Genomic DNA, 24,414 nt, shown 5'->3' with positions numbered 1-24,414 from the left:
TCTCATGTCAGGATTACATTACACAAATGCCCCTTCAGGAGAGCTTTTGTTCTCCAACCAAAACTGCCCAGGACTCTGTACCAAAGGGAGATATTGCATTTTTAGTTCTAAGACCACCTGCTTTCAAAACAACTCTGTATTCTGTCCTCGAGTGTTCTGATATGAATAATGTTGCAGATGGCTCGCTCCTCATGTGTCAGCGCTCCAAGAAACTCCAAAGTATTTGCTTTGTGTAGCTATAAACACACTGTACCCTACAACGAAATGCTGCCACAGCCTCATGCAGCCCCACAACCAAAATCTACTTGTTCTGTTCTGTGCTGTTTCCTCCAAATATACTTAACTTCAAGCGATGTTTTTTGGGTTCGTTGGATGATATTTTTGTCTTAAAAACTTCTAAGAGTCATACCAGTGGCGGGAGGGCCTCAAGTCTTTGCAAAGTCCTACTGACTCTGGCTTAACTGGATGGGTTTTTTACATGGTAGCAACCAAGTCAAAGGGTCCTATGGGATGACCAAAATTGGAACTTTCCCTGCATCCTGTCCACTTTTGGCTGGACAGGTACAGCAGCGTTCCTTCTTGCATCCCGTGGGAGGCCGTGCGCTCCCACAGCTCCCCCGGGAGCTCTGCAGCCGCCTCTGCCCTCCAGGACGGGTTCGGTGTGAAGCGATGGGAGCTGACCCGGGCGGTTCCTGTCCCGCCTGTCCTGTCCCTGTGCATCCCTGCTCCGCAGAACGGGTTCGATGTGATTTTACACCGCGGGTCGCTGACACGGGCGGTTCCGCTCCAGCCTGAGGCGTTCGCGCCAACCCCACGTTCCGCATCCCCCTGGAAAAGGGGGCGGGGTCAGCAGGGACGCACGGCGCGCGCGGGGGCCGCCGGGAGTTGCAGTTCCTGAGCGCGCAAGGAACGCAGGCAACTCCATTTCCCGTCTGTCCTCGGGAGGCGGGGCGCGGGTGCGCGCGCGTGGCATGACGGGTATTGTAGTTCTTGCGCCGCGCCTCGGACGCGCGGCAGGAGGAGGGCCAGGGGAGATAAAAACTACTACGATGGCGGTAGGAGAGGCTGCCGGGAGGGGGTACGGCGGCCCGAGAGGCCACACTGCGCTCGCGTCGGGGCGGCGGAGCACACGCGGAATCGGCGGAGCGAGTGCTGAGTCGGTGCCGCCGCCGGCTCCCCCCTCACCCGGGAGACGCTTCGGGGCCGCGGAGCCTTGTGGGGCCGCCACAAAATGGAGGCGAACGGGAGCGGCAGCGGGAGCAGCAGCGACTCGGCTCCCGACTGCTGGGACCAGGCGGACATCGAGCCGGGCAGCGGCGCCGGCCCGGGCTGCGCCCCGCCGGCCGCGGAGGCCGAGGCGCAGCAGGAGCTCCTCGGGGCGGCCTTCAGCCGGCAGCTGAACGTCAACGCCAAGCCCTTCGTGCCCAACGTCCACGCCGCCGAGTTCGTGCCGTCCTTCCTGCGGAGCGGCCCGGCGCCCGGCCTGCCGCCGCCCTCGCCCCCGCCCGGCCTCCCGCCGCCGCCGCCGCTCGGTAACTGCGGGGCCGGCTCCGCGGAGGGCGAGGGAGGCAGGGAGGGATGGGGCCATGTTGGGAGGGCGCGGGGCCAGCGGGGCGGGGGTGCCGGGCCCGCGGCGGCCGGGAAAGGGCCACGCGGGGCGGGCGAGGAACCGGGCCGGGCCGGGGGGCGGCGCGGGGTCCGGGACGCGGGAGCTGGGTCCGGCTGCGGGAGGGGCACGGCCGGGGCAGCGGACAGGGGCTGGGCAGGGGGCGGTGGTGGCACCGCGGGGGAGCCGCTGCCGGACCCCGAGGCTGCCCCCGGGGTCGGGGGGCCCCGGCGGGGGGAGGCCGCGGGGCTCTGCCCGGGGAGCAGCAGGAACCGGGGGGCTCTGGCTCCCTGCGGGTCCCGGGTGCGTTTTGCGGGGACCTTTGCTCGGAAAGGGTCACCCGTGGTGGGAAAAAACCATATAGCCCTGCTCTTCCTATAATATATAAAATCAATATAATATATGTAATATATGTGATACATAACATGTAACACTCTAGGAGTTGTCGACGATTTTGGAGGTAGTAAATTTACTGTTGTTGGGGAGAAAAGCCCTTCTTCAGCCACCAGTGCCTCAGATGTATCTTAAATGTCTTTTTGAAGATTACATCAAGTAATTTATTTTTTTTCTTAACATAATGCCGATAAAGGATTAGTAGGGAAGGGAGTTTTGTCCAGCTGGCCTCAGCTAATGGAATAACCTGAAATTTACCCTGCTTTTAATTTCAAAGGATCTTTGTGTGCACAACCAATGTTTATACTAGATTTTCTTTGCATATGGGAAATTGAAGGAGACCTACTTTTTCATTTTCAGCTCCAAACTGAAGGTTCTTCCAAACATCAGACATGCTGCTTAACTTTGTGATAGTGTTTTAATGTCACTCCTGCAGCTAAGGAGTTTGAGATCTTCCTATTTTTTCCTATAATTTTCTGTATCCCTATGGGTATAATATGAAACAAACTAGTGTTTCAGGTATTTATCTAGTAATTTAATTTCACTAAAGACACTACTTGTTACATTATGTTGGCCTGATTTCCTGTTGGTTGTGGCTTATTATTTATTGTGTTTTTCTTTAATATATTAATTGGTCTTGATCTCCCTAGTATCTAAAGCTAATAGTTGTTCACAACTAAAATCTGTAACTTTTATATATGAATCAAAAGTTTGGGTTTTTTAGCTATGTAATCAATACTGAAAGATTTTTTTAGTGTTTTGAATATTATTAGAATAATTTTGATTTTTTTTTTCACAATTGGCTGGGTAGCTTGGGGGGGGGGGAAAAAGGGGGGCAAAAACCTTTTTTAGATATTGCATCTGATCAAAGGTGTTCTATGTAGTTAAAAAATTTTTTTTTTTTGTTTATTAGAATATTTTTTTTTTTGAATTCAAACTACATCTCCTCACCTACTCATTTTTTCTTCACTTTCCTTTTCTTCACTCTTTTGCTACTTCTGCAACCTGTGATGAGCTTCTTCTTTCCAGAAATTAGGGATGGCTTGAAAACTGTCTGATGATCTGGAGTGATCAGGATAGCTTTGCTTTGTGTCTTCATTGCTGAGTACATTTCCTACATAGTGCTAGAATCTACCTGGTTTAAATTTACCTTAATTGCTATATCTTCTTTAAGGTTTAGGATTTTCAGTTTCTCTAAGTAGCTTCAATATCCCTAAGATTAGGCAGACAAAAACCTGCAGTTTAAAATTCTGTTTCTTTCCTAACTGGGATACTGTACTTGCTAGGTGCTGCTCCAGGTCTGCTTGCTTGGTTACAGAAGGTAATTGACATCTTCTCCTTGCAGATGTTTGTATAAGGTGACAATTACTTTCCTGGCTGGAAGAACTAGGTGGAGCTTGCTCTGGAAATAAGTCAGAACAACATGTGATTAGACAGTGGTGCTGAATAAGTTACTTTTCAGCAGCCCAGTTTGCTTTTGTTCCCATTAGGTGCTCTGTGACACTCATTCTTCATTACATCTTTTGTAGTGGGAAGAACCTAAATTAGCCTTGACAAATCTAAACCTTAAGAAATCTAAGAAGTTGGGTATCACTTGAGGAATTTCAGTGGCCTAAAGTTAAGTTCTAGTAGTGCTTTTTTTCTTGGAACTTTATCTTGGTGAGGTTTTGCTCAAGTCATAATTCCTTAGTAATTCGAAGGCCATTATAGATCAGGATAAATGTGTAGTAGCAGCATGGCATATAAAAATTCCACAGGACTGATTCCATTGTGTGGCTGCAGTGTGTAATAGTGTTTCCTTTCGTGTGCACTAACTTAATGTTTCTAGTAATTTGAATAAAATTCCTGTCATTTATGTTTAGAGCACAGAAAGAGCACTCTCAGAAGCCATTTATGGAATAAGATGTTAACTTTCTAAAACTGGGAAACTCCTGAGACCTGCATTCCTAATAGCTTACTTTCAAACTGGTTTACACGTGCTTTTTTTTGATTGAAAATTGTATATTAGGAAGAAAGCTGACTGATTTTACCACCAATATAACTTATGCTCAGAGATAATTTAATTTGAAAATAATTCTGAAACTACCATTATATGGGAAAAGCATATTATTTACATTTTTCAACCTAAGGAATATACTAAAACCAGTACGTTCTAAATGTTGTAGCTATGAGGACTTGCATTTATCAAATTGTGTCCAAGTCAAACTCATTTGTGTAAAATCTCTCTTTGTTGGATTCTTTTGGAAATGTGAAATGAAGACTTTTTGGTTTTCTGTCTGTGACAGCCATGGCTGCAGCACAGTTCTGTGCCAGGTGGACTGGGAGGGTGTCACAGACACATTGTGCTTCTGGGGAAACTCTCTGGCAGTTGCTGGACTAGCAAACTCAACTCAATTAAGGCCATGTGTGATAATGAAATGCCAGTAGATTATGTTAGGGCCTCTAAACGTTCATAGTCACACCTGTGCCTTGCAACTTCACTGTTCTTCAGCTTTTATGACTTCTTTTTGTACTATGTTTCATAAATTTTGTAGATGTATGTAGCAGAAAATTACATTTTTTCTTTGTTTCTGTATCAAGGCATGGTTCAGAGGGAATAGTTACACCGGACCTGCCATTAGTAATATTTCTATTTTTTTTAATTGGGTATGAGAGAGTCAAAATGTTTTTGAAAATGCAGCATCAATCTGCATTTTTGTGGTTCAGTTTTTGTCCTAGTTCTTGAATACTCACAGGATTCTTGGTAAAATTTATCACAGCTTCCTTGTATGGTCTTTATTATATTTTGTGTTAGTTCTTCTTTTCAGAAATAATTTTTAAGTATTCACTGTTGACTCTGCTTGGAGCAGGAGACTAAACTAGCTAACTCCTGGGATCCCTTCCAACCTGAATTGTTCACTGATTTGAAGTATGCAGTGATGGTAGCAAGAGAAAAAGCATCATTAGTATAAAGTAATGAGTATAAAAAGTGTGACATGCCGCAGCGGGTGTAAGGAAAGCATTTGTCCCTTTTGGTGGTATTAGAGCTACTGTTTAGTTTGGTAGTTCTCTTGACCACTTCAAATTAATTTCTAAACATCTTTGCTAATGACTACAGTTTAAACAACTTGCCCCTACAGTCCTGAGCCAAGCAAACATCTGGCTTGAGATTCAGTGCCCCCGTTTGCTTCACTCCCTAAATACCCTCACTTGCCTGCAGTAGTCACTGCTGAAGCAGTTGAATTCAAGCAGCTGGACATCCTCAGCCTTCGAGTGCTGTAAATAAATGGATATAACATTTTTCTTCCTGCTTTTCCCTGCCCTCATTTTTTCTGACCTTGCAGCAGCTGGGACATCCATATGTCAGACAGACACAGGAGGTGGAGTTTCAGTATCATCTACTTCAGTTCTGAAACCTGTAGTTTCCAGAGCAGGATGATGAGTTATCTGTACCACTGTGTACTCCAAAGCCTGGTATCTCATTTTACACTGTGAGACTCTTCAGTGTCTCAGTCCTCAAGAACTTCACTTTGCATATGAACTTACTGAGAAAGGCTTGTCTAAGACAGTAGCCCGCAGTTCAAGAAACTGTTGTGTTTAAGGGTTACATGGTTTTTCATGTCAGCCTTGGAACAGCCTGTGCTGATGATTTCCTCACCAGTGCTGGTAGTGTTACTGTTAATGCTTCAGAACTGCAAACTTGAACTGCTCACATGGCAGCAAATCAGGGTTGTATTGTCACTGCCAGCATATGGGATAAATTCTTCTTATCCGAAAATCTTGATTTGAGTTGGCACTTGTCTATCTAGAGCAGTGTTCTGTATCAGCTTCTCTAGACAGGTGAGCTGTGCAGCCACTTCTGAAACAGGCAGTGCAGAGAAAGGCTGGATGTCTTGGCACTGCTGGTGATCAGACAGAACATACCTGTGTGGTGCACTCAGGGTGCCAATGTGTTACACAGATGTCCTTTGTCTACATCTAAAGTGTCCCCAGGAAGGTGGCCAGGATTGTGTTGCTCCTGTTAGAATAATTCATCACCCTCGTGGCCTTGCATGACTCCAGTAAAAGACACACAAACCCCTGGGAGGCAGCTGTGCGCTGCCTGAGCTGTCCTGGGGGCTGAGGCAGCCTGCTGACCATGTGTGTGGCACTCTGCTTTGGGCTACTGCTTGAATGTGTTTGAAAGCATGATGCTATCTTAAAACTTGCTTGCTCTATCAAAATGAACACAAAAATAAATTGGGATAATTCTTGGATTCTATTTATAATCTGGTTTTACAGTTCCACTTAAGGAATTTTGGCATTTTTCTCCTGTTTTGTGCTGAGAGATATGCAAGGAAAAGAAGCAGCTGATTGTATGAAGCTATGATTGAAAGATGGTTTTATTCTGTGTTTTTTATTATGAAGGAATAAAGCAGTCATAATTTAATCCATTTAATTAATGACTATGTTTTGAAGAGGTCTATGGGAAAATGACAGTGATTGTATTCATTACTAAAGTTAGTTTAGAACAGGAGATTCAATACTACAAATATGAGTCATACTAAAGATACTGGGTTAGGAGAGATTTTTGTCAGGGTGGAATCCTGAACTGTTGAAGTACTGAGCTTGGTTTCTTGATTATCTGTCTTAAAAATCAAGTTATCACCTGAGCACAAATACTTGGCCTTAAGCAGAAGAGGACTTCAGTATATTCCCTGAAAATCCCCATAAGCTTTCTTAAACTTAGTTGTTAAGGAGCATGTCAAGTTTAGATAAGATAAGCTGAAGGTGTGTCCTCACTGGGAAAGGAAGAAGGTGGGTCTTTTACTAAGCTAACATGTGATAAAAACCTATGAATATGAAACAAATGCTAATTTTTTTTTGCGAATTTTACAGAGTCAGGTTAAACTATTAAAGCTGCTTTTGCATTGGTGCATTTTAAAAACTGGCGTTTCCACTGGTGAAGCTGGGGCATAGGCTATAAAGCAGAGCACAGAGAAGAACATAATTTGGGGTTTAACTTTCAAAACAACTGCCTTACAGTGAACTCCTGAAAACCTTTTTTTTCTGTACAATTTTAAGTATCAAATGTAAAGCACTTTGTTTAGCTTTATTTGGGCTTGACATAATTTTTGTGTGTTTTTGTTATCCAAGAATCTCTTGGGGCTTTTTTTATTCTACTTTTCACGCTATGTGTGTTTGATGTGGACTTTTATTTTTTTACTCTGCTGTAATTCCCTTTATGCTTTCATTTTAAAAAAGGGGGGCAAACATCTGTTATGTAATGCATGAGAACTGTTGAGACTGTATGACTGTTGTGTGAAGATGTGCTGAACTCAGGTATTGGAATTACGCATACAAAAAGGTGATGGGAATCCTAAGGTGGGTGTCATGTGTTTCTTCACTCTTCAGGAATTCCTGTGAAGGAACTTGATGCCTCTATTAGAACAGTAACAAATTTACTATACAGGCATCTAAGTTTTGTAGAGAAGATATTTCAGGCTGAATTTGTCTTTTTTATTTTTTTTTTTTTTTTTTTTTAATCTCTCTGCTGTGTGGTGCAGAGTTTCTCTAACTCTGTAGTCTATCCCAGTGCCTGTCAGGTTCCAGTCCTGTCTGGGTTCTTATCACTCCAGCGGCAGAGCAGGCTGGGAGCTGAGTGCTGCTGTGTCTTGCACCAAATTTATGCCTCTCATCAATTCTGTGAGTGCATTTGCATTGTGGTTCAGGTAACTGATGTTCAGGAATTAGTGGGCAGTTCTTACTTGTGTGAAGACCTTTATCAGGTTTTTCTGGACATCTGGTAAACACTGGGGTTTGTGTAAAGATGGAGGTTGTCACTACTGCTTAGCAATTCAGTTTGACTTTAATACTGTGTTTTAACCACTGTTCTAATATTGATTCCTACCAGCTGTACCTGTTCTAGATATGAAAAACTTGCTACATTCTAATATAAATTTAAAGAGCAATTTTCTATTGTTTATCTACAAGCATTCTAACATGTTAGTGCTGCAAAATCCCTAGCTTATAGTCTTTTAAAACAATATTTTCAGAGGTTGGATGATAACTTCAAATTTGTTGTCCTTGTGCAGCTTCGGTTATTGTACAACAAAAATGCAAACAAGTACAAAACTTGATGTGATATGCTACAAACTTATCAGTAGTAGAATACTGTGTGAATGAAGTAGGCAGAGTGGATTCTTTAGGACATGAGATGTATTTTAAAGAGATCAGTCACCGTGTTTTACAAGTTTTACAATTTTGGACTCTGTATTGGTAGTGTACATACTCTTCCAGTCAATTTTACATTTAAAATATCCCCACAATTACCTTTTCTAGACAAGACTCTGAATTACATAATGTCATTTTCTGATGACACCAGTAGATAAATGCAGCATCTGTATCCTTTTTTGCCCTTGGCATTGACAACAGAGATATTTCAAAAAATGTCCTAAGGCTCTGATGTTGAGCAGGACTAAAGATAAGCCACTCAGTCCATATAATACCATGGATAAGGTTGCAACAGCAGTTCCTGACTTAGGGCTTGAAGGAGAGATAGAGATGGTTAGGTGTAAAATCCTACAGTTGCTTGTCATGCACAAATCCAGTAACTTGAGGCATTTAAAAATTGGCATCACTTAAGGCATGTCCTGACTTTAAAACCAGATTTCCTACAAAGTACGTTTTGAGTCCCTCTCATATGAAAGATTCCTGTCTGGATGATCTTCACAGATGAGAAGAGGTGGCAGACCAAAATGCACCAGCCCTGTGCTCTAGGGAAGCAGTAGCATTGCATCCCTCTTTTCAGATGGTGGTCTTAAGGCAAATTTCAGGCAATCTGTTCACTTCCACACGGAGTATGGTAAATCTGAGCCTTTGTCTGAAATAACCTGACAGAACCTGAAATTGTTTATCAGAAGTAAACAGTTACTGTGGAGAGTGGGTATTTGTCACTTAGAGCATGTTTTGAAATTAAGTTTCTTTATTTACTTGGTTTCTTAACAATAGTTTTTTTAGTGAGTGGTTTATGTTTCTTTCAGCTTTGAAGAAACAGTATATGTTTGATACAATTCAGTGTCTTCCTTCCAAAGCATGTCTGCCACTTGTGTGCCAAAGTGACCAGAGTTTAATAAATGGCTGTGGTTATAGCTGAATATCTGTTCCCCCCTGGTTGTGTGGCACTGCTACTCTTTAGCATCCATGCACAGTCTTACTGACTCTTGTGTGCTAGGCCTGTACAAAATTTACAGAGGGACTTTTTATTCTACTTCTTCTCTGTTAGTTGTGAAGAAACTTTTTTCCTGTCTGCATACCTGCTGTATTGCAGACCAGAAAATAAAAACTGAGTGTATATGAATGGTTTTGACTGACAGTATATTTCTCAGAAATTAACTAGCTCTCCAACCACTCCTAGAGCGTCTGTTCCAAGGCAAGTGCATTAATATTGCCATTTGATACATTTTTCATTACAGACAAACTTCTGGAGTGAAATCAAAAGCTTGTTGAAATGATCTTGTAATTAAAATATTTATGCATCCCAACCACAATATGTGTGAAATAGCCAGCAGTCTTCTGATGTGCTACAAAATGGAGGCTTTAGGTTCATACCTAGATTTTGTGCCACCTGCTTACCACACTCAAAAATGGGCTCCTTGGAGTCTTTTCCAGCTGCCAAATGGGAGTGATAGATCATTTCTTTAAAAGGATCTAGGGATATTCTATTCTTATGCTTTTACTGACTGTATGAATTCATTCTTTTCAAGCCTGGTTGGTTTGTTTTTGGGAGTGTAGCTCATGTGTGATCCAAGGCAGGAGTGCAGGCAGTGCTTTCATTTGGGCATTGCTGCTCATGTGTGATCCAAGGCAGGAGTGCAGGCAGTGCTTTCATTTGGGCATTGCTGCTCATGTGTGATCCAAGGCAGGAGTGCAGGCAGTGCTTTCATTTGGGCATTGCTGTGCCCCCTCCCTGGTTTGCTGCTGGCCACTGGCTGTTGTGCTGTGACCCACATTCACCCTGCCTGCAAAGCCCTGTGCTCTGGCCCCCTGCCAGCTCTCCCGGCGCTGCTCCACTTTAGAGGAGTCTGCAGCAAATACGCAAACAGTGCGAAAGCAAAGAGGCTTAGAAGCAGGTCCTTCTCTGGGTGCCTTTGTTCTTTTGAGGGGAGTTGTTTCATCTTTAGGTCCCATCACGCGTATAGAGCAAGTGATGCTCTAAGATCTGGGTTCAGAATTCAGTTGAAGGAGAGTTGGAGTACAGCTAAACAGAGGGTATGAATTTTGTATGTGGTTGAAAAAAAAAGATAACTTGTTTCAAAGCATTATGTTCTCTTGGTATAAGTTCAACTTATAACAAGAGAAAACTACGTAGGTTAAGGTTTTAGGTATAGTTATAGAAGGCCCCTTGATCATGTGAAATAACATCCCAAAACATTGAATTGTGTGTTAATTGCAATGGATCACTCCTAGTGAGTTTAGGTTTAACTAGTAGTTACACCTCAGCGTAAAATGTGGTGTCATGGTTTAGTGTATGAGAGGGTTGAGTAATTTATCCAAAAAACCATACTTGTGGCTTTGATAGATGCACATGACCAGTGGGATTGCCCTCCATGGAATGGGACTGTGCTCTGGTGTTTAAGAGGACTGGCAAACTTACCAGACATCTGAATGAATTTATCATCTCTTGACCTTAATAACTACAGAAGATGTTAAGAATTTGTTTTTAGTAGCTTCTTTCTGTTTTCTACTCAACATTTAGTGGAAATGAGGCACAAGAGCAGTGTAGATATGGCTGTAAGACCCTTTCCCTGCAGTTGTGACGCCACATTGTGTCTTTGGATACAATGAAACTGCTTGGTTATTTTTGAACACCAGTTAGACACTAACACCAACAGCCAGCCTGCTCAAAGAGGATGGGCAAGTAAAACACTGTGTATAGAAAATTGCTTGCTTTAAGTGTATCTTTCCATTCAGGTGGAAAAATGGCTTGTTTTCAGAAGTGGTATATTATTTTTACCATGTCTAGGCAGTGTTCTTTGGCAATATTTGTGCTTAGAGGCTGTGTTTAGTACCACTTGGCAGGGAGGAGAGTCATTATTCTTTCCATACAATTCTTGCAATAAAATTGGGAGATGGTCTTTTATGGCAAAGTTTGGAAATTGGTCACATCATTGTACTTTAAAAGATAAACTTTTTTTCTCTGCAGGTGCACCTGTAGAGCCTTCTCCAGAGGAGCAGACAGCCTCTTGTGAAGGTAGTAATTTTGGTGATGATCATTACGTGATTTTTTTTAAATTATTGCAAATAATCTCTTTTAAATCTCTATGAACCTTTTCCAATCTTCATTATCCTCACACTACTCTTGTAAGGCAATGTGATTATCTGTATTTATTTACAGTTTCATAGGCAGTTGGGGAAAGGCTCATAAAGTGGCTTTATGGAAGGAAGATGGTAAAGCTAGCATGAAGCAGAATTTTTGAAATGAACCTGTATATTAAAAAGCTTTGGCAAGTGCCAAAACATCTGAACTATCCTTTTATTAATTTAGTCACTCATTTTTCTTTGTTCTTGATTACTGTCATGCTAAGTATGTGTCTAATGATTCATTTTCCCCCCTTTTTTTCCTTCTAGGTTCAAATGCTGCTGTTAACATGGAAATTTCAGAATCTGTTGGTAAGATGAGAATTGTTCCTTTTTACTATGATAGTACTATAATGTACTACTGCAGTGCTTCTGGTGAATCACTGCAAACAAAATAGTAGAGCCTTTACACTTACAAATAGTCCTTAGTGTACTTTGTTGTATCTTTATACTTGGGTGAGGAAAGAGGTAATTGAACACTAGTATGCATTGAGAGCTGCAACTGGACTGCTTGGACACTGTGAAATGATGAGTGCTTTATTAAAAAATAATTTCATATTACCAAATAGCCCCATTAACATGTGTGGAATGGTGATTAGCAAAAAACTTTAAAGTGGTCAGCAGCGTGAACAATCAGAACATAGAAATTGTATCTTTTTATTGGTTTTATAAGGCTTATGAGTGAACTTAAACTATAATCCCTCTCCTTTGCTTTCTAAACATATGGTAGTGTGTGTCTGTGGATTCAGACTACTGTGCTGATCTGAGTGGATCTTCAGATTTGATTTTTCTTTGTAAAATTGTTGCCATGTTAAAACAGAAGTTTCTGTATCCTAGATTTCTTATGTCAGCACACAAGCTAGCTTGAAAGCTCCTGGCATTAATCATTTCAGAAACAAGCAGCAGTTGTCCCTTTTCCTATAGGAAAATGTTAACAGACCTGGCAGTTAAAGCCTTGTGATTGTGCCTTTGGGGCAGGGGCTTTTCCCCAGGGTAACTCTTTTTAATTTCTTTATCTATTTGAATATATCTAATTGGTTCATTTTTAGTGGAAAATGGAGAGACAGAAATGTCCCCAGAAGAGTCATGGGACCACAAAGAAGAGCCCAGTGAAGCAGAGCTTGGAGGTGGTCCTGCAGGGGATGCGGGGCCTTCTGAAGAGAGCGCTCAGGAAATGATGGAAGAGGAGGAGGAAATACCAAAACCGAAATCTGTTGTAGCACCTCCAGGTGCTCCTAAAAAAGAGCACGTAAATGTAGTATTCATTGGACACGTAGGTGAGTTGTAAGGGAAGGTGAAGTACTTGGATCTGTCAGTTGTGTACTGTCTAGAACTCAGAGGATTAGAAATTAATGCTGTTCTTTGTATTCACCATGTCTTGAGGCTCACAGGAGCATTCGTTCTAATGAAGCTGCTCTGGAAAAAGAAAAATTTAAAGGTCTTTCAGGGGTAAAGGGCCAAGGGTAGAGTGTGTTCTCTTGGACACAACAGTGCCTTTGTTCATGATTTCTCAAGTAGCTGCTCTGTTGAGTGCTCAATTGATAGATCTGTATTTATGATCTGAAGAACAAAATCAGAAAATGGTGCTTCTTTTCTGCTTATTTTAGGGTTCTTGCTATTAGATTCAAAAAATACTATTCTGAATATTAAAATTAGTAGAGTTACAGCAATCTATTAACATAATTCATGGTTAAGAGAAGCATTTATAGCAAAATATTTTCATATAATAGTTTCAACAAGCTTCATAAAAACTTGAGTGGTGTCAGAAGTAGAGCAGAATTACTGAATCACAAGTTATACAGTAAATTCTGCCTTTTCATTTCTGTAGTTATTTACCACCTTAAAGGTACTGTAATTTGGGTCCTTGGGTAAATTCAGAATAGAGTCACATAAAGTAAAGGGGCTGTGGGCGGAGGTACAGCCCAATATTGAAGAGCAGCCCACACAGGTTAGGGACAAGGGATAAAGGAAGCAGGGAAAGGGGTTTTGCAAGAGCTTCCCACTCTTGACCCTGGCTTTAGCTGGATCACTGCTTGGTGAGGGGGTTTTGTTATGGATAACGCTGAATTTATATATATGGAAACAGCATGTTCAAAATTTGGTGTAATTTAATTGACAACAAATTATAATAGGACAAGGGAAAGTGCAAGATGCTTCCAAAAACTTAGATTGTGGTTCAAAAAATAAATCCTTCAGAAACAAACTAGATTACTTAGTTCATAATGGTCTGCTGTTTCTGGAATTTTACATTGTTGATGACTTGAATTAATTTTATTTTAGATGCTGGCAAGTCAACTATTGGAGGACAAATAATGTAAGGAAACTTAAATTTTTAGATTTCCTGTTCTTATGAATTAAAAAACATCAATTAAAATGAGTAATATTTTCTTTGTGGCTTTCATCAGGATATGCTAATACTTTTATAACAATGTCCCTGTCAATTGAGGTACTTACTGTATTTGGAATTTCTTAATTGCAGCATATTACTGTTATTGCTATAGGATTTTCACTTAATAGAAACAACTATGCAAAAGCAAACATTATCAAATTTTTAAAATTAATCACTTTCTTAGAGCATGGCTGTTTTTCTTTGTATTTTAAAATGAAATTTGAAACAGCTTTATACCATTGGTTAAACTTTGCCCTTTCTGTGAAGATTTTAAAGAAATTCATATCTTCTTTTCCCAATCACAATAATCTGTGGAGATTGTATAAGTAGCTATTTGGAAATACCTTTCTGCTTTCTGTAAAATTGCACTTTTATTTTCCCTCTCCTTAGGTATTTGACAGGAATGGTTGACAAAAGAACACTTGAAAAATATGAAAGAGAAGCTAAAGAAAAAAACAGAGAAACATGGTATGAACTTTGTGAAGATAGTAGCACCCTTTGCCCTTTACTGCAATGAAACTGGTTTAAGCTCTGTCCAAGCAGACTTGGCTTCCTCCAGGCACGATGGTGCTCTTGTCCTGGGTGGATTTTTTGTGGCCTCTTGTTTGTTTTGGGTTTTGTTGTTGTTTCTTGGTTGTTTGGGTTTTGTGGGAGCAGTGAGTGTATACAGCACATGCAGCAGCCTCATTTCTGCTTCAAACAACTCCTGCAAAATTGATTTCCCTTTTGAAAGCTTTCTCCTTTTGGCTGGAGGATAAAAGGGGTTCAAAGGGCTCTGGAAAAGGAGCAGTTAAAGACTTCCTTAGAGCATCCTCAGGGGATGGGCATTGACCTGAACTCACTGAATCCTGTGTGAAGGGCAATAGAAAGGGTGACATGGTTCTTTTCACCAAGCAACTGCTGTCCAAGCTGCATCTCCTCAGACACCCCCCAGTCACTACAAAACAAAAGCTAAGGATGGCTACAGGCTGCTGTTAATGGCAAAAAATATTACTGTGTTAAACCAGTTCAGTTGAGTTATTACCACTTTTTATCATTAGTAAGAGCATTTTTTTCTCTATAGTCACCAGTTTTCACAAAACCTGAAGGATCTAAGTAGCTTTTTTTTTTAATTTCAGTTTACCTAACTGAAAGCTGACTTGTTGTTGGCCAGTGGGAAAAATTATTACGAGGGGACAAGAGTCTGTATAATGAAAATCGATCAAAGATAGTGTGAATAAAGATGGTGTCTATTTCATAGCCAACTTCTGCTTAATAAGTGCAAATAAGTGAGAACTAGTAATTGTAATTATCAATAATTATATGTGCAAGTCAGAACTAATGTTTTAGTTAATTATGCTGAGAAGGAAAAATTGTTTTGTATTTGAGACTGAGGCAAAGTTTAAATTATATGAGGTTAGATCACAGCTGAAGAACTTAAAAAATGAAACATGTTTATTAGAATTTTTAGAAATTAATCCTTATAGTTGTGTGAAGGAGAGCTGGCAGTGGGCTCTGCAGCTCATTGTATGCACAAATCAGTCAGTTCAGTATTTCCAAGAACAGTAGTGACTTTACATTTAGCAATACTGAGGTGGTTAAAATAATAAGAGAAAATGTCTCTTATGACTAACAAGTTATATATGAATGTAATAAAAATTGATACAACAATAGAGTGTTTGGGTTGGAATTTTTCAGGTACCTTTCATGGGCCTTAGACACAAACCAAGAGGAACGAGACAAAGGTAAAACAGTAGAAGTGGGTCGTGCCTATTTTGAAACGGAGAAGAAACACTTCACTATTTTAGATGCTCCTGGACACAAGAGCTTTGTTCCAAATATGATTGGTGGGGCTTCTCAAGCTGATCTTGCTGTACTGGTAAGGAGACATCAGATACTTTTATTTTGCATATGCTGAGGAATTAAGTTTCTGATTTTTTTTTCTGTTGTTTACTTCTTTATTCTTTTTGTTACTTACAGCAGGCAGAATTTTCAAATGTTACATGTACTGAAATGAGTGAGTTTTGGAGTAATTTAACAGCTTCTTAAAGCTGTCCACAGGTGTCATGTGATTTTTTTTTTTTACATGTCAATGCAGAAACTAATGGGTAATACTAAGAATATACCAGTGCATTTTGCTTTTACTAGGTCTGACTACCCAAAGTTTTTTGAAATAAGGCAGTATTATTGATTGTTCTGTTGGGAGAACTATAGAACCTTTATTAAAATACGTATCTTTAATTAGGTTATTTCTGCAAGAAAAGGAGAGTTTGAAACTGGATTTGAGAAAGGTGGACAAACAAGAGAACATGCCATGTTAGCAAAAACAGCAGGTGTAAAGCATTTAATAGTTCTTATTAATAAAATGGATGATCCAACTGTAAACTGGAGTAACGAAAGGTGAGTTTAATATTAAAAAACTAATCTTCACTGCAGATACTGCAATAGAATAATTCCTAGATAAAGTAGTTTTTGTATCCCATTATTGCTGAAAGGATGGTTGACTGGTGGACTAAAGGCAGAGGTTATAAAACTGGCAGGAAAACCAGAAGCTCAGTGCCCATGACAGTGCTTCTCAATTAAGCTGGAAGTTCTGCACTCCAACATTCACAATCAACTGCTTGGATTGATGCAGACATATCTAACAAACCCCCATGCATTCTAGCATTGTTTAATTGTTGACTTGGAAACTTTATACTGAGTCTGGAAAAGGAAGTGATTGTTTGAGTTTGCCAGAGTTGTGAGAGAACCTGCTGTGTGTTCTACCTGTGAGTTTGCCAGAGTTTTTAGAGAAGCTGCTGTGTGTTCTGCTCAGAATTGAGGAGGTTTTAGTGGGAAGCCATGAGGGCCTGTGCAACCCTGGAATGTCAGCCTGCTTCACTAAGAGACAAAGGCACACCCCATTCTCTGTCTTGGTCCTGCCCCAACCTTCTGACATTACTGAATTCACCCCAAACTGAGAGGAGGCAGTGTGACAGAAATAAACAGACAGATCAAACCTAGTTGTGGGAGACTGAGGCAGCAGTGCCAGCCTGGAGCCTGACCTCAGGAGGTGTCTGTGGTCTGTCCTGGTCTGAACTGGCCTGGATCTCTCACTTTAGGCAGTTGCAGCTGGTGCTGCTGCTCCCCAGCCCTGTCACTGCAGTGTGGGCAGAGCACTGATGATGCTTTATGGGGCAGAGCAAGGAGGGGAACACACAATACTGAGCTGTGCTGCTGGAAGGTTGGGGAGAAGATGCAAATAGGTCTCCAGACCTTAATTAGGCTTGCTTGCTGCTCACACAGTAACTTCACTGATGGAACTGAAATGTCTGCATGTTTTTTAAAGCACAGGATTATGTTATGCTGGAATAAGTGAATTTACCTTCATCTGCTTGTCATTTTAATAGATATGAGGAATGTAAAGAGAAACTGGTGCCATTTTTGAAGAAAGTTGGCTTCAATCCCAAAAAGGACATTCATTTCATGCCCTGCTCAGGACTGACTGGAGCAAACCTTAAAGAACAGTCAGAATTCTGTCCTTGGTATATGTATGTATCTTAAACTGAGCAACTTGAATATTTGCTATATTTCAATAAAAGTAAATGCTTCAGTGAAGCTGGGAGGTAGCAGAGCGTGGTATGTTGCAGTTGTGTGCCAAAGTGCTTGAGGAAATACAGCCAGAGCAACAAGAATACAGCCATGCAACGTGCCAATGAAAAGCATTTGCAAGCTGCAGAAGATTATTAGTAAAATATTAGCAGTGTTCTTTGGCTGTGTGAGTTCAGTGCCTTTACGAGCCCTGGAATTTGCCAGTGATGCTGCAGCTGACGTTGCTGGAATGAGTAATTGTTTGATGTGAGCAGTTTGCTTGAAGCTGTATTGTAATTAGGGACAAGTCATGTCTCTCAGTGGATGTCATGTTTTCAATATTGTTCAGTGTACTTTAAAAAGAATGGAAATCACATTTGAACCTAGCTTATGGTTTTGTATTTCTGAAATATATTGCACATCTGTCATGAGTCTCAAAGGAATAATTATTTGTGTGAAATATGCCTTTAATGTAACTTTAAAACATGCATTTCCTGGGTATTAATATGTTGGTTGAAGTAAAGTGGACTACTGATGGGATGTTATAATAGATTTAGCTATCCTAGAGGTCATTTTTCTAAATGATAAGATGAATATGATTGTTTTTGTTGGACTGCATTTATCCATTTTGAATAATATTTTTAAATGGAAGGGTGCTCATGAAATTGAAACAAATGCCTTCTGCTTTTTTAGTGGATTACCATTTATTCCATACCTGGATAATTTGCCAAACTTCAACCGTTCAGTTGATGGACCAATCAGGCTGCCAATTGTGGATAAATATAAGGTACAGATTAAAATAATAATATTGAAAGTATAAAGAGGCTGTTTTCAGAAAGCAGTAAATGGACTATTTACTGTACTTTTAGAGGGTATCTTTTTTCTTTGTTAATGTTACATTTCCAACTGTAGAATAGAGGAGGGAAGGGAAGTAAATAATTTTGGCATTATATGAAACTCCTAAAATCTGTAATCTTTCATGACGACAATTTCCAAAACACTAAGCCTAGCAGTGCTGGATATTCATAGAGTTAAGTAATCATACTCAGAGGTAAATCATAAATAGAGGACTCTTTAGGAAAATGTTTTCAGTTGCTATGTAATGATTTCTCTTTGTGAAGGACATGGGCACTGTGGTCCTTGGGAAGCTGGAGTCGGGCTCTATTTGCAAAGGACAGCAGCTTGTGATGATGCCAAATAAGGTATGGTAAGGTTTAGATATTTTTAAAAATTACTACCATTAAAAAAAAGAGCTTTGTTCTTAAAGATACTCATTACTTTAAATCAGAAAATGTTCTGTTGCTCTGTTAGCACAACTAAGCTCTCACATTTTCCATGGGTGTTGTTTCTGGGGACAGGGGTGTTGTGTAGCTCCACAGCAGTCAGAACTTGGGTTCTCCTGCCTTAGTAAACTCAGTTGCAGGACTACAAATTATCACACTTCAACTGGATTTTATTTCATGTTTGTTGGCCACTTTTACCTGCTGTGAGTTAATATTGCTCAAGAGTTTCTTTCTTTTCCCCCTTTTTTTTTTTTTTTTCTTTCCCCCAAATGGAAACAGGACAAAAAAAAAACTTGAAAAAGAAAAATCTTCTTTTAAAAAATTCAGTTATTAGTAATTCATCAATTTAATATTTTAAATGTTCTGAAGCTTGACAGAACCAAATATAATTAACTTAAACTGCAATGGAATTATTTATTGAAATACTGTTATATTACAATTATTTTGTACCTGACTAAAATATTCACAATGCAAAACTACATTTTTGTTTTCTTTAAGCACAATGTGGAAGTTCTTGGAATTCTTTCTGATGATGTAGAAACTGAATCAGTAACCCCAGGTGAAAATCTAAAGATCAGACTGAAGGGAATTGAAGAGGAAGAGATCCTTCCAGGATTTATTCTCTGTGATCTCAACAACCTTTGTCATTCTGGACGCACATTTGATGCCCAGGTAGAATAACCAGATTTAATTGCTGTATAGAGGGGTAAAAACCATGGAAATATTTTATGTTTTGCCAAATCTAAAACTTCAGTAGTTTGAAGTTTCAGTTCAGATTTCTTATTCACTGCCATATCACTAAATGGGCAATAACAGATATACTTAACACTGATATCATTAATTTGAGTTTTTAAAACATAAGTTGTTCTGAATATAACTTCTCAATGAAGTTTTAGATACTTATAATGGTGAAAGCAAGACCTCATCAGGCTAGTTCTTCAGTTTTCTACTTTCATATTATAAAGTTAAAAATTTGGCTCTTTGATAAAAATTTATGTGTATATTGTTCAATAGACTTTTTAATATACTTCTGCATTGATTATTCTCTGTTCTTTTATAATTGAAATCAGGAAAAATGCCCTTTTTTATTTTGAATTTTTTTACAGATAGTGATAATTGAGCACAAATCCATTATCTGCCCAGGTTATAATGCAGTGCTGCACATCCACACCTGTATTGAAGAAGTTGAGATAACAGTAAGTGTCATTTTAAGTTGTGATGTGAATATAAACAATCCAGTCGTTGGGATGAAGAGTTCTGTCATGTCATACATTTATAGAGGAGCTAAAGCAACGAAGCTCCAGCCTTGAATGCAATTCTTGGTTGTGCCCTAACACAAACAAAAATGGCTGTAACTGTTAGCATAAGCCTTCTGCAAAGTGGTGTACATCGTGACTGAATAAACCATGCAAACTTTTTCATGTATTTGTTTGTAAGTATATTCTTCTTTAGACCAATTCTGTTTGTAAAAAACAGTAAAATAACCCTTATTTTAGCACTTACAGCTATTATTTTTTTTCTTACCCAGGCCTTAATCTGCTTGGTAGACAAAAAAACAGGAGAAAAAAGTAAGACACGGCCCCGTTTTGTGAAACAAGATCAAGTCTGCATTGCCCGTTTAAGGACAGCAGGAACGATCTGCCTTGAGACATTCAAAGATTTCCCTCAGATGGGTCGCTTCACCTTAAGGGATGAGGGTAAGGCTGCTTCAGCAGCAGGTACTGACTGCTGCAAAAACTTACTTGGACTCAGAGCCACAGGCAGTGAGGTACTAAAATGCTCTTATCTAGTGGAAATCACTCTCTGGGTAACAATGGAAAAGTTTATCTAAGCAAATTGTTGTCATTGTGCAGAGTCCTTGCTAGTAACAGAGTTTTATTTGAGTAATGTACAGAAATATCCATTGTGAAACAAAAGACTGGATTTGAAAAATAACCAGCAGTGCTTTTTTAATGTGTCCTGGAATGTCCACCTACAGTATGAATACTATCGTTTCACAGTATGGTATTCACAGATATGAAAAATATCAGGGGGGTTGTAGGTTAGGCTTTCACATGCACACCCTGGTAAAACTCACAGATTTGTGGGATGCATTTAAAATAAAGTATTTGAAGAATAGTAAACAGATCTGGTAGTGATTCTGCCTTGCTTTCTCCTGAGATGAGTGTAGAAGCAGACATTCCATAATCCACATTGTGTTCTTTGCTGTCAGAATAGCAGGCTTACTACATTTAAATTTTTATTGTGCTTTTAAAATACACTGATGCTACAACATAATAATTTATTCTCTGTGATTTCTAATACTTAAGAGCCTGTGATTTTGGGGCAGGTTTTCATGTTCTTGGAGATGTCTGCATTCCTTTCACAGTAAATATAACTCTGCTGTTTGTCTCCTTGGTTTAGGTAAGACCATTGCAATTGGAAAAGTTCTGAAACTGGTTCCAGAGAAGGACTAAGCGTTTTTCTCAATGACCCCGCACAATACTGTGAGGAAAATCGACTCAGCAAAAGCCTACTTCACACCGCCGTCTTATTTTCTGCCCATTGATAAACTTCTCCCCATATTTTGCAAAGACAAATTTCACAGCAAAGGTCCACATTATGTCAGCTTTCTCATATTGAGAGCTCTGCTATGCCACTGTTGAATTTTCCCAAAAACAATTTTTTTTTCTCCCAAATTCTGCTTCCTTGGAAAGATTCGGCAATAGCTTTGTAAGTGATGTGGACATAATTGCCTATAATTATGAAAATCTAAAGGATTTTTAATGTTTAATTTCCCCTAGCATCTCTATTAAGACCTCTTTTTTCCAGGCAGATCATTCAGAGTGTGCGAGTGTGTGTGCACATGTTACAAAGATGACTACCATGTTAATAAACTATTCAATTTGAAATCTTTTTCGGTATTGGAATTGCTTTTGAATAATGTTTTTTATCCAGATGTAACGCAGTTGCATTAGCTTTTTAACTTCCCAGTAACCCAGATATTTGGTTACTTGGACTTTTCTAAACTCCTCAGCCTCCCCACACACACAGTTTTAAATGAGGCAATTGGGCACTCAACCAAGTTTGTATTAAAATAATTAGGTTTGCCCCTTCCCTTTCTTGAATGCATTCTGAAAAGTAAAAAACATTCATGCAAATGTGGCACCTTCATTAGCTTTACATTTGTTAATATCTTCAGCAAATTTAGGTTGACCTAACATCATTACTAGACACAGGAAGTCAATTTTGAAGGCTAGAACTACATATTGTGTCTTTATAAAAATTCAGCATTATTAAATTCTTAACTGCAGAAAATGCTAACAACCAGTAAATCAGCGAAACTTGCAAAAATAAGAGAATCTGTGGCAATAGTGCCTATTAGTATTTATAAGAGCTACATTTTGTGGGAGAACTGGGCCAATTAAAAAGTGCCAGTTACATAAATTACTCAGTTCACCCTGTCTTTAATTTAGAGGGCTGGATAATCCTTGCTGTTTTAAAGATCAGTGTGAACTGAGAGGGAGAGAGACTATTTAAATCCCTAAGAGTTTGCACATACTGAAATATGGGAGGATCAGAATCAAGCACAGTCTGTAAATTTTTGCATATCAAAAAGCAATGTAAGCTTATGAGGATCAGTGAAGTTTTTCTTGAGAAATTAAAGCAAAACTGGTTCAAAGTAAAGCTTACTCAGTACAACTTGAAGGAGCTGCATAATAAAACCCTATTTAGCTGCACTTTGAAAATGGACTGTCTGCAATTGCTGTCCTGATTCTAACAATTAGGATGAAGGCTAAGGGATTTTTTTCATTTTCCAGAGTATTAATAGTAATTATTGAAAGGTATCTTCTGAGCTACTTCAGAATATCTTAAACTAAACATTCGCAGCTGTAAAATTGGTGAGCCCCTCTTCTCCCCCAAAGATTTGCAGTCTAGTGACTGTATCTGAATTGAAACTCAAAACTGAAACATTTACCTTTTTTGGGATTTTTTTTTTGTTTTGTTTTGTTTGTTTCTTTGTAACTGTGGAACTCCCATTCATTTCACTTACAGCTACATTGTATGGACAGAAGAAGTTATTGTCCTTCAGTTTCATATGACTACACTTGTAGCTACCGTAATGCATGGAATTTAAATAAATTTTATTATGTCTGCAAATCTCTGGGCTTTTATTTTTTTGGTAAATCAGGGTTTAAAAAGTAACTTTTTTTTTTTGTTCTTTCTACCAAGTGAACAAAACCCACAGTTCCTTGGATCTTAAACTAATGAGGAAATTAAAAGCCAGGGAAATTTACTGTCTTGTTCATCTTCTGGACTGACAAGATTTCCAGATATCTGACTGATGTCTTGAAGTAAGCTCATGGATTGGAAATTTGCAGTGACCATTATTGGAGAATACTTACAGTTAGATTCCTAAATTGCTAGGTCCTTTAAAACTTTTTTTTAAAAGCATTGAAGTGTATCTGAAAACTACATGATGCTCCAGCATCAGTATTCCACTGTTGAGTAAATTTAATGTGGGCTTTTAAAACTTCATTATTTTGAGGCTGGACTGAGTATTTAATATTAAACTGAATAATCACCTGGTGGGTTGGAGTATCAGTAGATAGAAAGTCAGTATTTCCATTATGCATCCCATCTAGTGCATTTGATGACCATTTCCATAATTCCAGTTAATGTCACCTGGTCTGTAAACTGAGAGGTTGTATTATTATAAATTCATTAACAGAACCCACATTATGCAATTAAAGATATTCCTGTCCTGTAGGAGGTTTTTATTTGGGTATAAAATATTTGCATTCTATAGCAAATATATGAAAATATAAGGCATAAGTGTATACAAATTGGCTGCATTTTGGGTAGAAGAGCTGGAAGTCCATTGTATTTGAGCAGTCCTCAGATTACATCTCAACTTTTTCATTTCATCTCCATTCTACATTTTATAGTCCCATTTTTGCTACTATTAAATACAGCTAAATTAGATGAAAGAAGACAAAAAGACAATGTGGCTTTGTTGGAAATAAACACTATTTGCTGATTCACTGATGTAATAAACTTTTTTAAATTACCATTTTGAATATTATCTTTTGTGAAAATGTGATACCCTGCTTTGAAGATGATACAAAAACAAAGGAGCTGTGCAACCACAACAGCTGAAAGGATGGAGGGGAAAAAAAGAGGAAATAAAAGTTGGATTGAAGATACAGCACCCCTAGGAGCACTGCCAGGGTAACTGTGCTTGCATGGGGTACTGGCAGGGTATTCCCATGGTGTAGCTTTAATTCATACCAGCAAAACTCTGAGCGTGTTTCTGCAGAAAGGAGAGTTTGGGGTTTTTTTCCCTCAGTATCATGGCATTTGCAGTGTGGTACTGATGAGGATCACACATTTCTCTCTGACAGCTGGCCAAAGTGTGTAGTGTAGATATGGCTTGAGTGCTTAGCCATGATGTAACTTATAAAAACATAAGTAGTTATTTTATAAGTTAAGACCTTGTATGTCCTTAACTGAAAACTTTGGTATATGTAACAAATACTAAATACAAAAAAAAAAATAAATCGGAATGTGCAGCAGTACTAATTATTTGGCAACAGGAAAATAATTCCTTGTTTCTGCAAGCTCCAGGAAGTAAAGCACAGTAGCTGGAGGAACGGGTGCAGTGATCAGTTGAGTAACATTGCCATCAACTGTCTGTATGAAACCATTCCAGCTACCTTGGTCATCTTAGCAGGCAATCAGGACCTGATCCACAAATGTGGTGACACCAGTTCCTGAAACACTGAATAACTGGCAGTAAATTGTATTCCTGAGCAGCAAGCTATTGATGATGGTGTAATAGTGTAAGAAAAATGGCTGTTTTAAGGAGATTTATCCATGGGGATATTTGCTGGTTG

General features: G+C 39.4%; 1 protein-coding gene across 1 annotated transcript; it reads left to right on the top strand.

Annotated features, from left to right (window-relative positions):
• Positions 1–1,096: 1,096 nt before the first annotated feature.
• GSPT1 (G1 to S phase transition 1) lies at positions 1,097–23,588 on the top strand. Its single transcript, XM_030958166.1, has 15 exons — positions 1,097–1,532; positions 11,163–11,210; positions 11,588–11,629; positions 12,367–12,594; positions 13,598–13,631; positions 14,097–14,174; positions 15,384–15,564; positions 15,931–16,085; positions 17,075–17,215; positions 17,949–18,042; positions 18,377–18,457; positions 19,037–19,210; positions 19,645–19,734; positions 20,067–20,235; positions 20,942–23,588. The coding sequence occupies exons 1-15, from the start codon at positions 1,232–1,234 to the stop codon at positions 20,992–20,994; spliced, it is 1,869 nt and encodes a 622-aa protein (XP_030814026.1). The 5' UTR covers positions 1,097–1,231; the 3' UTR covers positions 20,995–23,588.
• The last annotated feature ends 826 nt before the right edge of the window (positions 23,589–24,414 follow it).

The sequence above is a fragment of the Camarhynchus parvulus genome, chromosome 14 (genome assembly GCF_901933205.1).
Source record: "Camarhynchus parvulus chromosome 14, STF_HiC, whole genome shotgun sequence".
NCBI classification, from domain to species: domain Eukaryota; kingdom Metazoa; phylum Chordata; class Aves; order Passeriformes; family Thraupidae; genus Camarhynchus; species Camarhynchus parvulus.
This window is presented reverse-complemented; position numbering and strand designations above follow the sequence as displayed.

Excerpts from the sequence above, each read along its gene's own strand:
- GSPT1 (XM_030958166.1), top strand. The coding sequence starts at position 1,232 with ATGGAGGCGAACGGGAGCGGCAGCGGGAGCAGCAGCGACTCGGCTCCC. Across the intron at positions 18,043-18,376 it reads CAATTGTGGATAAATATAAG|GACATGGGCACTGTGGTCCT; the intron begins GTACAGATTAAA and ends CTCTTTGTGAAG. Across the intron at positions 20,236-20,941 it reads CTTCACCTTAAGGGATGAGG|GTAAGACCATTGCAATTGGA; the intron begins GTAAGGCTGCTT and ends TCCTTGGTTTAG.